We start from the raw sequence: 15,184 nt of genomic DNA on the forward strand, positions 1-15,184 counted from the left end.
TGAGAACAGGACTATCCAAGGACTATCCAAAGACATATTGCAGCGTTTTGGGATTACCTTTCATTGCTATGCTGATGATACTCAGTTATACAGTACATGCCGATAACTGCTGGTTATCTCATCCACATAAAATCCTTAGAGGACTGCCTCGCATAAATGAAAATCTGGATGTCAAGCAATTTCGAACTTTTTAATTCTGACAAGACTGAAATGATGGTTCTTGGTCCAGTGAGACATCAGCATCAATTTGATCAGCTAACTCTTAGCCTAGGCTCATGTGTTAGACATTACACTGACAAAGTGAGGAACCTTGGGGTAATTTTTGATCCTGATGTCCACATTAGATATATTACAAGGACTGCTTTCTTCCACCTGCAAAATATAGTGAAGATTAGATAAGATAAGGGTCTCCAACTGGTTCAAAATGCTGCTGCCAGACTTTTGACAGGAAGCAGAAAGTTTGACCACATTACATCCATTTTGGCATCTCTTCACTGGCTTCTTGTCCCTGTGACATCAGATTTTAAGGTTAGCCCACTTAGCTGATCTATTTAAACCCTACATACCAGCCTAGGCTCTGCGTTTTAAGGGTGCAGGACTACTTTGTATCCCCAGGGTGAATAAAAAGTCTGTGGGTCACAGAGCTTTCTCTTATGCCCCTGTTCTGTGGAATGATCTCCCTGCATCAATAAAACTGTCAGATTCTCTAGAGACTTTCAAGTCCAGACATAAGACACACTTATTTTCCCTTTCGTATGGCTAGCATAATGGCATAGTACGGTACTGTGCTTTCTACCCTTTAAATTCATTTTTTTAGTAAACAGAACGGGTTGCAGCCTCAACTATATTTAAAGTCTAGGTTCTTAGTGAAGCTTACGGCTAGCGGCCAGCAATCACTTTAGTATTTCTTATGTTTCTCTTGTTGCATAATGCTGACAAACTATACCTTATTTGTAGTCTTTCTGCTGCCTGATTCTGTTTTTTTTCCCTCTCTGTCTGAGGTGTGGCTCCATCCAGAAGTGGGAGTGGGTGTCTTCTTCTGTAATGGTCATGAAATAGACGGGATCTTTGTCTCCAGAACTCCAACAGCCCAGTCACTTTGATTTGTACCAACACCCCACTTCTGACTTTCACACCAGAAAGAAAGGATGTGTTTTATAAGAGAATGTACCCAGCGCCTGAAAAATGCAAACTTGCTAAGTCAAGGTGTTGACGCTCCACCTGTCTTCTCTATCAACAACGACATATTTGACATAACTGATCACTTCACTTACCTTGGGCACACTTTCAGTGATAATTTGTCCCTCGATACAGATATTAACAAGCGCATCGGCAAGGCCACAACAACCCTTGGCTGAGTTACCACTCATGTCTGGGAGAACTCAAAGTTGACAACTCCAAACAAGTTGACACTTTACAGGGCCTGCATCATCAGCACCCTCCTGTATGGCTACAAAACATAGACAACGTATGCCCAAAAAGGGAAGAGACTGACAGTTTCCTCATGTGCTGTCTTCACCGCATCCTTGGCATCAAGTGGAGCAATAAAGTGCCCAACGTCGAGGTCCTCGCACGTGCTGGCCTTCCCACCATGTACACACTGCTCAGACAGCGTAGACTGCACTGGCTTGGTCATGTGCATTGGACGGAAGCAATGGCCTATCCTAAAGGACAACTTATATGGCAAACTAGCCTCCGGCAAGAAATCCATTGGCTGCCCCCAGATGGGCTACAAAGATGTCTGCAAGTGCGAAATGACAGCTCTGGGCATCAACACGAAGAGCTGGGACAATGGTGCAGCTGACTGCATCAGATGATGCAACATGCTCAGGGCAGGAGAAGAGACGTTCCATGCCTTAGTGGAAGAAAAAAGAGACAGGAGGACAGCAAACCCCCATGGAGACAACCTTGTGACCAGCCATACCTGCAAAAGATGTGTCAGAGAATGTCACGCGGCCCTACCAGCCACAGCCAATGTTGTCCCAGAGACATTAATGGGACACAATACTAGGGTGCATGGTCCATATTTGTCACAAACTGGTGTAGGTCCATCCATCCATCCATTTTCTTCCGCTTTATCCGGAGTCGGGTCGCGGGGGCAGCAGCTCAAGCAAAGCCGCCCAGACCTCCCAATCCACACACACACCTCCCTCAGCTCCTCCGGGGGAACCCCAAGGCGTTCCCAAGCCAGCCGAGAGATGTAGTCCCTCCAGCATGTCCGGGGTCTTCCCCGGGGCCTCCTCCCAATGGGTCACGCCCGGAACACCTCTCCAGCGAGGAGTCCAGGGGGCATCCGGAAAAGATGCCCGAGCCACCTCAACTGACTCCTTTCGACGTGGAGGAGCAGCGGCTCAACTCCGAGCTCCTCCCGAGTGACCATGTAGGCCGTGTAGTGACTGGTGTAGGTCTAGACCATAAATTTATTCTATGAATATCAATTTTCTGGGCACTACACTTCTTCTGTGGTGTATAACGGCAGCCGGCATCCTTGTTGCATTGCTGCCACCTGCTCCATCAGTCCGTTATAATAGAACTAATTCTTCCCCATGAGTCCAGTGTCTTTCAAGTGTTTAAAAAGCCAACACTTCCCCCTCTCACTTGACCTTATGGCTAAAATACTTCCTACAGAAACTTCTTTCAGGCCTTACAATTGATTTCCTTCAGTTTTTAGTCTTAATCTCTTTAAATTATTTAAACATATTTGTATGAAGTTCCAGTATATTTCAAAGCTCATTGCAGGTTAAAGAAAGACACTTGAAGAATAGTTTTGGCAAGTTCAGTGATATCTGTCCAATGCTATGGCATTTATAGTAAGTACATATGCTACAGCACTAGGCAGGTATCACTGAAAGAAGGTCTACATAGAGAGATTCTTTTATTACAGTTAGGTTTCCACACACCCCAACATACAAAAAATATAAATGGAAATCCATGAAATTAGGTCTCTGTAGTGGCCCCGAAATGCCTCTAAAATGATCAAACCTTGTGAGGGTATTTATACCCGATGCTTTGACTTAATCTTTTATTCACTTTTTTGTGTTTGTTTTGGCACTTTGGAATGGTAGTTTTTACAAGAATTGATAAAACATTTCAGAATGTTTCCCTCTCTGACATTACAAAGCATAACCAAAGCTGTGTGCAAATGTTAGTACTTTTATCCATTCGGTAACAAGAATCTCACTCAGTGACCCGACAATAAACACATCTCATCAGTGTAAACACAGCCAGAGAAAAAAATACTCATTAAAAAAAAAAAAAAACTCAGATTTAGGGGTGGATAATTTCTCTGCATCTTTGGCCTTCTGCAGCTCAGAGTGTATTTGTTACGAGCACGGTGTGTGTGTGTGTTTATACCTGACACTTCCCGTTAACACACAGGTCACTGTCATACGGTCCACACGGTGTCCCGTCCATCACTCTGTCAGCCATCAGAACTGCAACATCTCGACCCACTGGGCTGCAGAACAACACACACGGCTTCTCTGCACACACACACACACACATTAATGACAGGTAGTCACACATCCAGTCAAATGATAAAACATGAATCATCCAAACGTGAGAGAAATGTTCTGTTTGTGTTTACTGTTGCAGAGGCATTAGCAAATATTATTATTCTGTCCGGAAGATTGTTGGCTGTAAATCTGGAAATCTGGAAAACACACACTTGTCATTTTTATTCTTAGAAAGACCATTTACACAGGAGATGAGGTTACACTGGTGTTGAGCAGTTTGAGGTCCATTGACTCACCAGTGATGCCGGTAACGCGTTACTTAGTAACGGGTTACACTAATCTGACCACTTTTTTTAGTAACGAGTAATCTAACGCGTTAATCTTTCCAAATCAGTAATCAGATTAAAGTTACTTCTCCAAGTCACTGTGTGTTACTATTATTTTTGCATTGTGGGTCGATAGCAGCATTAAACTTGGTCCGTGGGCAGGAGGTCGGGGTTCGACTGAACTACACACTTTAAGCAAGCTGTGAGCTTTTCATCCGTGGTTTACTGCAACAGCTACGACTCGTCCTCACCTCTTAAAGCACAGTGACAACAGCACACCTGCACTGAGCTTTACAAAGACATTTTTATGCTTTTTTTTTTTCTCCGAGCCGCTCCGTATCTGCTGCTAAAAACAGCTGATCCTCCACGACGCGTCAACAACTAAAACTATTTTCCATTCAAATGCACATAAACTCTCTTTCTGAGGACCATATGATGTGAAAACGCAATAAAACCTTCTTACCTGTAAATCTGGTCATGTTTTCTGCATAAATAAATGTTATCCATTCGTTGTGCTCAAACGCCAAAGCAGGGGCGAATCCAGATGGAATGGGGGTGTGGGGCAAGGATGTGCCCCCATAACACCCCTAGATTAAAGGTCCAGTTTTGAAACCTTTTTTTACTACAACTACTAATACGACTTAAAATAATAATAATTTCGACAAGTAAAATGTTGAGAGAATTTAAATGTTAGAAAAATGTTAGAATGAATTTAATAGTTCCATTTATAAACAATGTAGGTTAGAAATTGCAAGTTTTACTGTTACAGTGCTGTCAACAGTTAAATATGAGGTCAAGAAAGAGGTCTTTATTTTACTGTTTATAAAACAAGTATTTATTTTCATTGAAGCCAAGAAAGGGTGACTATAAAGTGAGTTTTGGCAAAACAGGTATCGTCATGTTGAGGTGGCAGAGGGTTGTTGTCGGCAGCTGGGGAAAGTAACTAAAAAGTAACTAGTAATCTAACTTTGTTACTTTTCCAAATGAGTAATCAGTAAAGTAACTAACTAACTAAGTACCTTTTGCAAGGAGTAATCAATAATCAGTAATTGGATTACTTTTTCAAAGTAACTGTGGCAACACTGGGACTCACCGGCATGTGTCCTTCAGGAATTTCCCTTTTAAAGTACCTGCGTATAGTATAATGCCCATGTGTTGCATATCAAAATTTTCAAAACAATCTCAACTTTCTGAATATAAGATATACAGTAGTGTTCAGAATAATAGTACTGCAATGTGACTAAAAAGATTAATGAGTATATTTTGAGTATATTTCTTATTATTACAAGGGAAACAAGGTTCCAGTAGATTCAGAGATTCTCACAAATCCAACAAGACCAAGCATTCATGATATGCACACTCTTAAGGCTATGAAATTGGGCTATTAGTAAAAAAAAGTAGAAAAGGGGGTGTTCACAATAATAGTAGCATCTGCTGTTGACACTACAAACTCAAAACTATTATGTACAAACTGCTTTTTTAGCAATCCTGTGAATCACTAAACTAGTATTTAGTTGTATAACCACAGTTTTTCATGATTTTTTCACATCTGCGAGGCATGGAGTTAACCAACTTGTGGCACCTTTCAGCTGTTATTCCACTCCAAGATTCTTTAACAACATTCCACAATTAATTCACATTTCTTGGTTTTGCTTCAGAAACAGCTTTTTTGATGTCACCTCGCAACCTCTCAATTGGATTTAGGTCCAGGGATTGGACAGGCCACTCCAAAACATTAATTTTGTTGGAACCAAGATTTTGCTCATTTACTAGTGTGCTTGGGGTCATTGTCTTGTTGAAACACCTATTTCAAGGGCATGTCCTCTTCAGCATAAAGCAACATGACCTCTTCAAGTATTTTGACATATCCAAACTGATCCATGATACCTGGTATGCGATATATAGGCCCAACACCATAGCAGGAGAAACATGCCCATATCATGATGCTTGCACCACCATGCTTCACTGTCTTCACTGTGAACTGTGGCTTGAATTCAGAGTGTGGGGGTCGTCTCACAAACTGTCTGCGGCCCTTGGACCCAGAAAGAACAATTTTACTCTCATCAGTCTACAAAATATTCCTCTATTTCTCTTTAGGCCAGTTGATGTGTTCTTTGGCAAATTGTAACCTCTTCTGCACCTGACTTTGCGGGGATTCTTGAAAATAAATTAGCTTCACACAGGCGTCTTCTAACTGTCACAGCACTTACAGGTAACTTCAGACTGTCTTTGATCATCCTGGAGCTGATCAGTGGGTGAGCCTTTGCCATTCTGGTTATTCTTCTATCCATTTTGATGGTTGTTGTCCATTTTCTTCCACGCGTCTGTTTTTTTTTTTGTCCATTTTAAAGCATTGGAGATCATTGTAGATGGACAGCCTATAATTTTTTGCACCTGCATATAAGTTTTCCCCTCTCCAATCAACTTTTTACTCAAACTACGCTGTTCTTCTGAACAATGTCTTGAACGTCCCATTTTCCTCAAGCTTTCAAAGAGAAAAGCATGTTCAACAGGTGCTGGCTTCATCTTTAAACAGGGGACACCTGATTCACACCTGTTTGTTCCACAAAATTGACGAACTCACTGACTGAATGCCACACTACTATTATTGTGAACACCCCCTCTTCTACTTTTTTCTACTTCTTCTTCTACTGAATCTACTGGTACCTTGTTTCCCATGTAACAATAAGAAATATACTCAAAACCTGGATTAATCTTTTTAGTCACATAGCACTACTATTATGCTGAACACTATTGTATATGCTTTGCATTTTGTGTCACCAGTTATACAGCTTCATGATGAAGTGGTATAGAGGAGGATTTTAAAAAGAATACCTGAACGTTTAGCAACAAATTGCCAGAACATGCATCTGAGATGATGCAAGCCTATATTTGATCTATTTGGTGAAAGAATATCCTTCTCTGATCTACTCCACTATGAAGCTAAGAGTGGTGATGCAAAATCTGCACTGTGCAAATTTCTCCAATCACAGCCACATAAGCCCAGAACTACTTCTGGGTTGTCTTGGTAGCTCTCCTCACTCTTCTTCTTGCACAATCCCTCAATTTTGGAGAACTGTCTACTCCTGGTGTGCCCAACCAGTCAATCGTGGATTGACCGGTTGAGTTCCAGTTGATCGGTTGACCAGTTGTAAAAATACAATATCTGGACTCATTGAGAGGATTTAGTGCAGCTATAATGGGCTGATGCAGAAGGTGGCAGCAATGTACCAATAAGGAAGTCGGCTGCCGTTAAATGCCAAAGAAGAAGAAAAAGAAACACCACAGAAGAAGTGTGAGGGAATGCTACATTGGCGGAGGCTAAAAAAAAATCAAAAAAATATTTTCATTCAGAGTGGTAAGAGGATTATTTTTTCATTCATTCGAATGCCAAATCCATCTGTCTTATCTGTGACGTAAATGTGGCATTACCAAAGAGAGAGAATTAGGGGCGGCATTCAAAATGAGCCACAATGATGCAAACTTCTAATATACAAGGCCGAGCGTGTGCGTGTTTGTGCACGTACACTTTCAACCTAAGGGCCCCAGTGACCTCCCCCTTGGTGCCCTCAGTCACTATAGCAATTTTGGTGTTGACTGCTTAATTACTGTGGCTGTGCATAGCAAACACACACACACATGCATACACGCACACACAGTCAAATTTATATATTTGACTAGCCAAGTTACCCGTTCTACGTACAGGTGATAGAAAGGAATTGTAGCCATGCCATTGTCTATTTCATGTCACTTTATTTAAGATGTATTAAGCTGCATTGCATTGTGTACGAGGGCGGTCAATAAAGTATAGGTCCTTTTTATTTTTTTCAAAAACTATATGGATTTCATTCATATGTTTTTACGTCAGACATGCTTGAACCCTCGTGTGCATGCTGTGAGTTTTTCAACGCCTGTCCGGTGACGTCATTCGCCTGTGAGCACTCATTGTGGGAGGAGTCGTCCAGCCCCTCGTCGGATTCCTTTGTCTGAGAAGTTGCTGAGAGACTGGCGCTTTGTTTGATCAAACTTTTTTCTAAACCTGTGAGGCACATCGAAGTGGACACGGTTCGAAAAATTAAGCTGGTTTTCTGTGAAAATTTTAAAGGCTGATGAGAGATTTTGAGGTGATACTGTCGCTTTAAGGACTTCCCACGCAGTGGGACGTCGTGCAGCGCTCCCAGGCGCCGTCGTCAGCCTGTTTCAAGCTGAAAACCTCCACATTTCAGGCTCTATTGATCCAGGACGTCGTGAGAGAACAGAGAAGTTTCAGAAGAAGTCGGTTTCAGCATTTTATCCAGATATTCCACTGTTAAAGGAGATTTTTTTAATGAAAGACGTGCGGACGGGTCCGCGCGTCGGGACGCAGCCGCCGCGGTGCGGCGGCACAGGCACAGTCACCATAGCAAGTTTGGTGCCGATTGCTTAATACTGTGGCTGTGCATAGCAACATACACGCGCACACACAGTCAGCTTTATATTATACTAGTTGAATTACCGTTCTACCTGAAGAATTTTAGCCATGACATTGTATATTTCATGTCACTTTAGTTAAGGTGTAGTAAGTTGCACTGCATTGTGTGTATGCTGTCATCATTAATTTCCATAGAGCAATTTGTGACATTCATGAGACTCAAGTGAATGATGATAAAAAGGTGATAGCATGTCATATCACTGTAATGCTGTGGGATAAATAATGTTCTTAATGTCTCTGCAGATGTTTCCCCAGCTCTATTACATTTCATCTGTTTAGCACTTGGGGTTTCTGCTTCTTGGGAGGCATATTGACAATCTTGAAAAATGTAACTTGAAAAATGTAACTTAAATGTACCTGCTATACACAGGTACAGCAGGTACATTTTAAGTCAAAAATGCACACCTTAACTTGCATGCAGAGCGCACTGGCCCGTTTGGATTCTAATTATAGTCCACCCTCACCAGCCGCGATTACGTAGTAAGTAAAGTGTGATGCTTGCTACCTGACCTGAGTACCATGTGACCTGTCAAAATAAGGGCTCCAGTGAGTGTGTTGTGATCTAATACATAAGGCTGACTGTATGTGTGTGTGTGTGCGCGCGCTTTCAACCTAAGGGCCCCAGTGACCTCCCCCTTGGTGCCCCCAGTCACCGTACCAAGTTTGGTGTTGACTGCTTAATTACTGTGGCTGTGCATAGCAAACACAAACTCTGCCACATACATACATAGATTGCCTTTTACACACACACGTACACACAATCACATTTGTTTTCATGTGGATCAACTGTCTTGGTGTTAGAAATGGGTTCATCAAAGTCTTTAGGTCACAAATGGTCTGTAATATATGAAAATGGTTTTAGATCAATGTATAGAAGCAGAAGCGCCACCCCACTGGAACTGTTACATTGCCAAAAGACCATATTTGTAAGAAAATATCACTCTTTGTGCCAAGTGGATGTCTTGTATCTTCAATAAATCTTAACACTTTGAATAAAATCCTTCAATGATGAAACATCCACCGTCCATGTCGCAAAAATACCCATGATCACTTTTTTTTTCTTAAAATTGCATGTTCTGATCCTAAAAAATGTGTGTTTTCTACAAAGATTTTCTTTGTGTAGAGGAATAAAAAAATACAACAATGAGGAATAGTTCATTTGGACATGCTGGCATGTCCATGGAGCCCAGAGTGTTAATGTCAGTGGGTGCAGTAGAGACATCAGCGGAGAGGGCTGACAACAGCTGGACACAGGTCAGCTGACTGATGACTGCACTCCATCCAGAAGGTTTTGGTATTTGCACAAAGACACTATTTTCAGTGTTTCCTCTGGTTCCTGTGCATACTTGGGATAGCAGCTCCACTTGCAGGCATACGACTACACCCATCACCACTTCATCCAGTTACGGCTGTCTGAGTATCAAAGTGTCATTGAGCAAGGCACTGCAGGGAAAAGATGGTCCTGTCCTGATCCAGCATGTCGACAAGAAACGGCTCCCAGGGTTGGTGGATGTGACAGTGTCATTTACTTGACAAACATTGAGTGACCAAACAACATGAGGACGGAGCCAAGATGTCATTCCAAAGTTTGTTCCACAGCACAGGCCAACATAAAGGCCAGCGCTCCTCATTCCTGACCTGGACACAATGTTGTGCTGTCTTGGTGTTTCTTCTGCTCTGTTCTCCCTCACTCTGTTTTTTTTTGTCCCAGGACCCGTACAACGGAGCTGATTATATCATACCTGTAAGCAATCACCCGCACCTTTATTTAAGCCCTGGTTCTTCAGGCCTCCACACACACCAGAATTTCAGTTTTCATCCTGTGATAACCTGGTTTCACTATCTCCCATGACAGTTAAAATCTTGCTTACACTTGTCTTTGCATTATCCGTTTTTGACTTGCTTTGTGCTCATTTTTTTCAGTGTTGCTGTCTCCCACCAGCTACATTGTTGCCATCTGGTTCTGGTTCCCTGTCATACCATGCATTCTGGTCCAGCCTCCATGCTCTGGTGTCTTTGAATTTGAATGAATTTTTATTCGGTCGCACACACCACACACACACACACAACACACACACACACACACACACACACACACACACACACACACACACACACACACACTTAACAAAAGATCTCTCATAAAACAAAACAAAGAAAACAAAAGAAAACAAAAACTCAAACAATTTCCCAGTTTTGACGAGGGCGCACTGGCGAATTTGGAGAGCAGTGCAGTACCAGCTAACATGACAAAATCCACAGAGTTTGGAATGCACAAGTTCCGTGACTTGAATGCGACCTGCATACTGTTACGCCACCAGAACTAAATGACATGCTGCGGTGCTACTACGCCAAGGTGAAGAGTAAAAGCCAGGTAAATCGCTCACCCCATCTACATTGACTCAGCTAAGGGCAGCCATTCAACGGACCGTGAGCGCCACACCTTACAGCAGGGATTTTAATGTCATCAAAGACAGCACCTTCACCACAGCCAACAAGATGTTCGTTACTCGAAGCAAGTTATATTTCGCACAGGGAAACAAGGAGCCAATGCACAAACCTCCTATTGGTGAGTTGCACATGGAGAAAATTGGAAAATATTTTCATTCGGCATTCTGATCCTATTGTACTATTTGAGTGCAACTGGTTCAATCTCTGTTATTTTTTTTGGCCGACGTGGCCGTGAGGGGTGGGCGAGTTATGACTAAGGCCACATTACTACCGCAACGGACGACAGTGGTCAGGAGTACGTATATATGCAGGCAACGGAAGTCACCAAGAACCACCAGGGTGAGAGCCTCGACAATAACCACACTCTACAGAGTTGGGGTGGATCCTCACAGTATCATCGCAATTACAAAACACCGGAAAACCACTAGCCTAAGCCATTACATCAAAGACATCTCTGAAAACCAGAAGAAAACGTGTAATGCAATCATCGCTGACACGCTGAAGATGAAAAACACCTCTCCATCAGGAAGCGTGGGAAAAGGAATATTAGATCAAGCCACCTTCCATATGGAATATGACTGCGCTGATGATTTTGAAATCCAGGAATCTTGCAGTGATAAACAAGTAATAACAGTTTTAAAAGTGTATATTGGCATTTCATAAATCAATCGTAACAATATCTGCACTTTGCTTGCAGGTGCCTGGTCATCTAGCATGCCAGCAGCAAGCTTGTTTACCATGGCAGATCTGCCACAGATCGAAAACGTATTCGACATTGGCCAAGCCCCTCCAGAACACAGTGTAATAAATGTGACAATTCCAAACTCCCAAAACAATGTGCAAAACCAAATGAAGTCACTGTTTTACAACCCATCATTTAACAACTGCACCATCAACATCAATCCCGGACATTAATTTGACATTCTCGGTGATGTTAAATATTGTTAAAGTGAGCCAATGTTTTATGTATGCATTTGCTGGGTTCTCCATGATGTTAAATATTGTAAATATTGTTAACAATATTGTTATTGGCTGCGCTGGGGGGCCTGGCTGTTGGGGGGGCCTTGCGCTCTTCCTGGCCCCGGGATCAGGACTCGCCTCTTGTCTGGGGACTGGGCCCTACCCTCGTGTGGCTCGGTGGTCCCTAACTTGTGCTTTGGATTCGGTTGCGGTGGCTCCTTTGCTCCCTGTCCTTGCTGCCGCTTGCTCCTGCCCTCGGGGGCCGTGGCCCGGGTGGATGTTCTGGGGCTCCCCCTATTGGTGGGCCCATGCCGGTGCCCTGTGTGCTTCCCTCGGGTTTCGGGCGGCTCCCTGCGACCCTGTGTGTGTGTGGGGTGTTGTTGTCGGGGGTGCGTTCCGGTGCCATCGGGCCACTCCCCTGTTGGTTTGCTGTGCTGCCCGGTGGCTGCGGGGGCTGCCTTTCCTGGCCCCCGTGCCCTTCCGCTGCCCCTTTTCCCCTGGTTCCTCCGGGGCCCTGCGTCCTGGACCCACTTCCGTCTTCGCTCACGGCCGGCCGCGTGGCTTCTGATGTGCCGGAGTGGTCCATGTCATATGGTAAGGTTCTGTACTCTTATCTTGGCCCAACACACCAGCCACAGTAGTGATCGGATATTTAGCTGTGATCTGGGTCTCTGTGTGTGGATGGTCGCGTGGTTGTGGCCGTCACCACAATTCGGTTTTTGGGTGCTCTTAAGAGGATTAACACTACAGTGTTCTGGATTAGGGTATGGATCAGGGGTAGGCAACCTGTTCCAGAAAGAGCCATGAGGGTGCAGGTTTTCTTTGCAGCCACTGACTCCACCAGGTGATTTTACTGATTAATACCACTTTGAGCAGATGGAATCAGTTAATCAGATATCTTTAATCATATTTTAGATCTTGTTCTGACTTATGTATGGAAATAGAAGACTTAACAGTATTCCCTGAAAACTCCCTTTTGTCTGATCATTTTTAATAACATTTAACATTTACCCTGATGGACTACCCTGCAGTGGGGAATAAGTTTCATTACACTAGAAGTCTTTCAGAAAGCGCTGTAACTAGGTTTAAGGATATGATTCCTTCTTTATGTTCTCTAATGTCATATACCAACACAGAGCAGAGTAGCTACCTAAACTCTGTAAGGGAGTTAGAGTATCTTGTCAATAGTTTTACATCCTCATTGAAGACAACTTTGGATGCTGTAGCTCCTCTGAAAAAGAGAGCTTTAAATCAGAAGTGTCTGACTCCGTGGTATAAACTCACAACTCGTAGCTTAAAGCAGATAACCCGTAAGTTGGAGAGGAAATGGCGTCTCACTAATTTAGAAGATCTTCACTTAGCCTGGAAAAAGAGTTTGTTGCTCTATAAGAAAGCCCTTCGTGAAGCTAGGACATCTTTCTACTCATCACTAATTGAAGAAATAAGAACAACCCAGGTTTCTTTTCAGCACTGTAGCCAGGCTGACAAAGAGTCAGAGCTCTATTGAGCTGAGTATTCCATTAACTTAACTAGTAATGACTTCATGACTTTCTTTGCTAACAAAATTTTGACTATTAGAGAAAAAATTACTCATAACCATCCCAAAGATGTATCGTTATCTTTGGCTGCTTTCAGTGATGCCGGTATTTGGTTAGACTCTTTCTCTCCGATTGTTCTGTCTGAGTTATTTTCATTAGTTACTTCATCCAAACCATCACCATGCTTATTAGACCCCATTCCTGCCAGGCTGCTCAAGGAAGTCCTACCATTATTTAATGCTTCAATCTTAAATATGATCAATCTATCTTTGTTAGTTGGTTATGTACCACAGGCCTTTAAGGTGGCAGTAATTAAACCATTACTTAAAAGCCATCACTTGACCCCAGCTATCTTAGCTAATTATAGGCCAATCTCCAACCTTCCTTTCTCTCAAAGATTCTTGAGAGGGTAGTTGTAAAACAGCTAACTGATCACCTGCAGAGGAATGGTCTATTTGAAGAGTTTCAGTCAGGTTTTAGAATTCATCATAGTACAGAAACAGCATTAGTGAAGGTTACAAATGATCTTCTTATGGCTTCGGACAGTGGACTTATCTCTGTGCTTGTTCTGTTGGACCTCAGTGCTGCTTTTGATACTGTTGACCATAAAATTTTATTACAGAGATTAGAGCATGTCATAGGTATTAAAGGCATTGCGCTGCGGTGGTTTGAATCATATTTGTCTAATAGATTACAGTTTGTTCATGTAAATGGGGAATCTTCTTCACAGACTAAAGTTAATTATGGAGTTCCACAAGGTCTGTGCTAGGACCAATTTTATTCACTTTATACATGCTTCCCTTGGGCAGTCTTATTAGACGGTATTGCTTAAATTTTCATTGTTACGCAGATGATACCCAGCTTTATCTATCCATGAAGCCAGAGGATACACACCAATAGCTAAACTGCAGGATTGTCTTACAGACATAAAGACATGGATGACCTCTAATATCCTGCTTTTAAACTCAGATAAAACTGAAGTTATTGTACTTGCCCCACAAATCTTAGAAGCATGGTGTCTAACCAGATCGTTACTCTGGATGGCATTTCCCTGATCTCTAGTAATACTGTGAGAAATCTTGAGTTATTTTTGATCAGGATATGTCATTCAAAGCGCATATTAAACAAATATGTAGGACTGCCTTTTTGCATTTACGCAATATCTCTAAATCAGAAAGGTCTTGTCTCAGAGTGATGCTGAAAACTAATTCATGCATTTATTTCCTCTAGGCTGGACTATTGTAATTCATTATTATCAGGTTGTCCTAAAAGTTCCCTAAAAGCCTTCAGTTGGTTCAGAATGCTGCAGCTAGAGTACTGACGGGGACTAGCAGGAGAGAGCATATCTCACCCGTGTTGGCCTCCCTTCATTGGCTTCCTGTTAATGCTAGAATAGAATTAAAATTCTTCTTCTTACTTATAAGGTTTTGAATAATCAGGTCCCATCTTATCTTAGGGACCTCGTAGTACCATATTACCCCATTAGAGCGCTTCGCTCTCAGACTGCGGGCTTACTTGTAGTTCCTAGGGTTTGTAAGAGTAGAATGGGAGCAGAGCCTTCAGCTTTCAGGCTCCTCTCCTGTGGAACCAGCTCCCAATTCAGATCAGGGAGACAGATACCCTCTCTACTTTTAAGATTAGGCTTAAACTTTCCTTTTCGCTAAGGCTTATAGTTAGGGCTGGATCGGGTGACCCTGGACCATCCCTTGGTTATGTTGCTTTAGACGTAGACTGTGGGGGGGTTCCCATGATGCACTGTTTCTTTCTCTTTTTGCTCCGTATGCATCACTCTGCATTTAATCATTAGTGATCGATCTCTTTTTCCTGGTTCTTTCCCTCAGCCCCAACCAGTCTCAGCAGAAGACTGCCCCTCCCTGAGCCTGGTTCTGCTGGAGGTTTCTTCCTGTTAAAAGGGAGTTTTTCTTTCCACTGTGGCCAAGTGCTTGCTCATAGGGGGTCGTTTTTGACCGTTGGGTTTTTCAT

At 42.7% G+C, this 15,184-nt stretch overlaps 1 protein-coding gene across 1 annotated transcript in view; it reads right to left on the reverse strand.

Moving 5' to 3' along the window:
- adamts17 (ADAM metallopeptidase with thrombospondin type 1 motif, 17) overlaps positions 1-15,184 on the reverse strand; it is a 448,852-nt gene that overhangs the window by 188,050 nt on the left and 245,618 nt on the right. The window contains exon 14 of the mRNA XM_034184238.1: positions 3,355-3,482. Coding sequence (XP_034040129.1) covers positions 3,355-3,482 — 128 coding nt within the window. The remainder of the gene's footprint in view (positions 1-3,354; positions 3,483-15,184) is intronic.

Source organism: Thalassophryne amazonica, chromosome 2, assembly GCF_902500255.1.
Source record: "Thalassophryne amazonica chromosome 2, fThaAma1.1, whole genome shotgun sequence".
NCBI lineage: Eukaryota > Metazoa > Chordata > Actinopteri > Batrachoidiformes > Batrachoididae > Thalassophryne > Thalassophryne amazonica.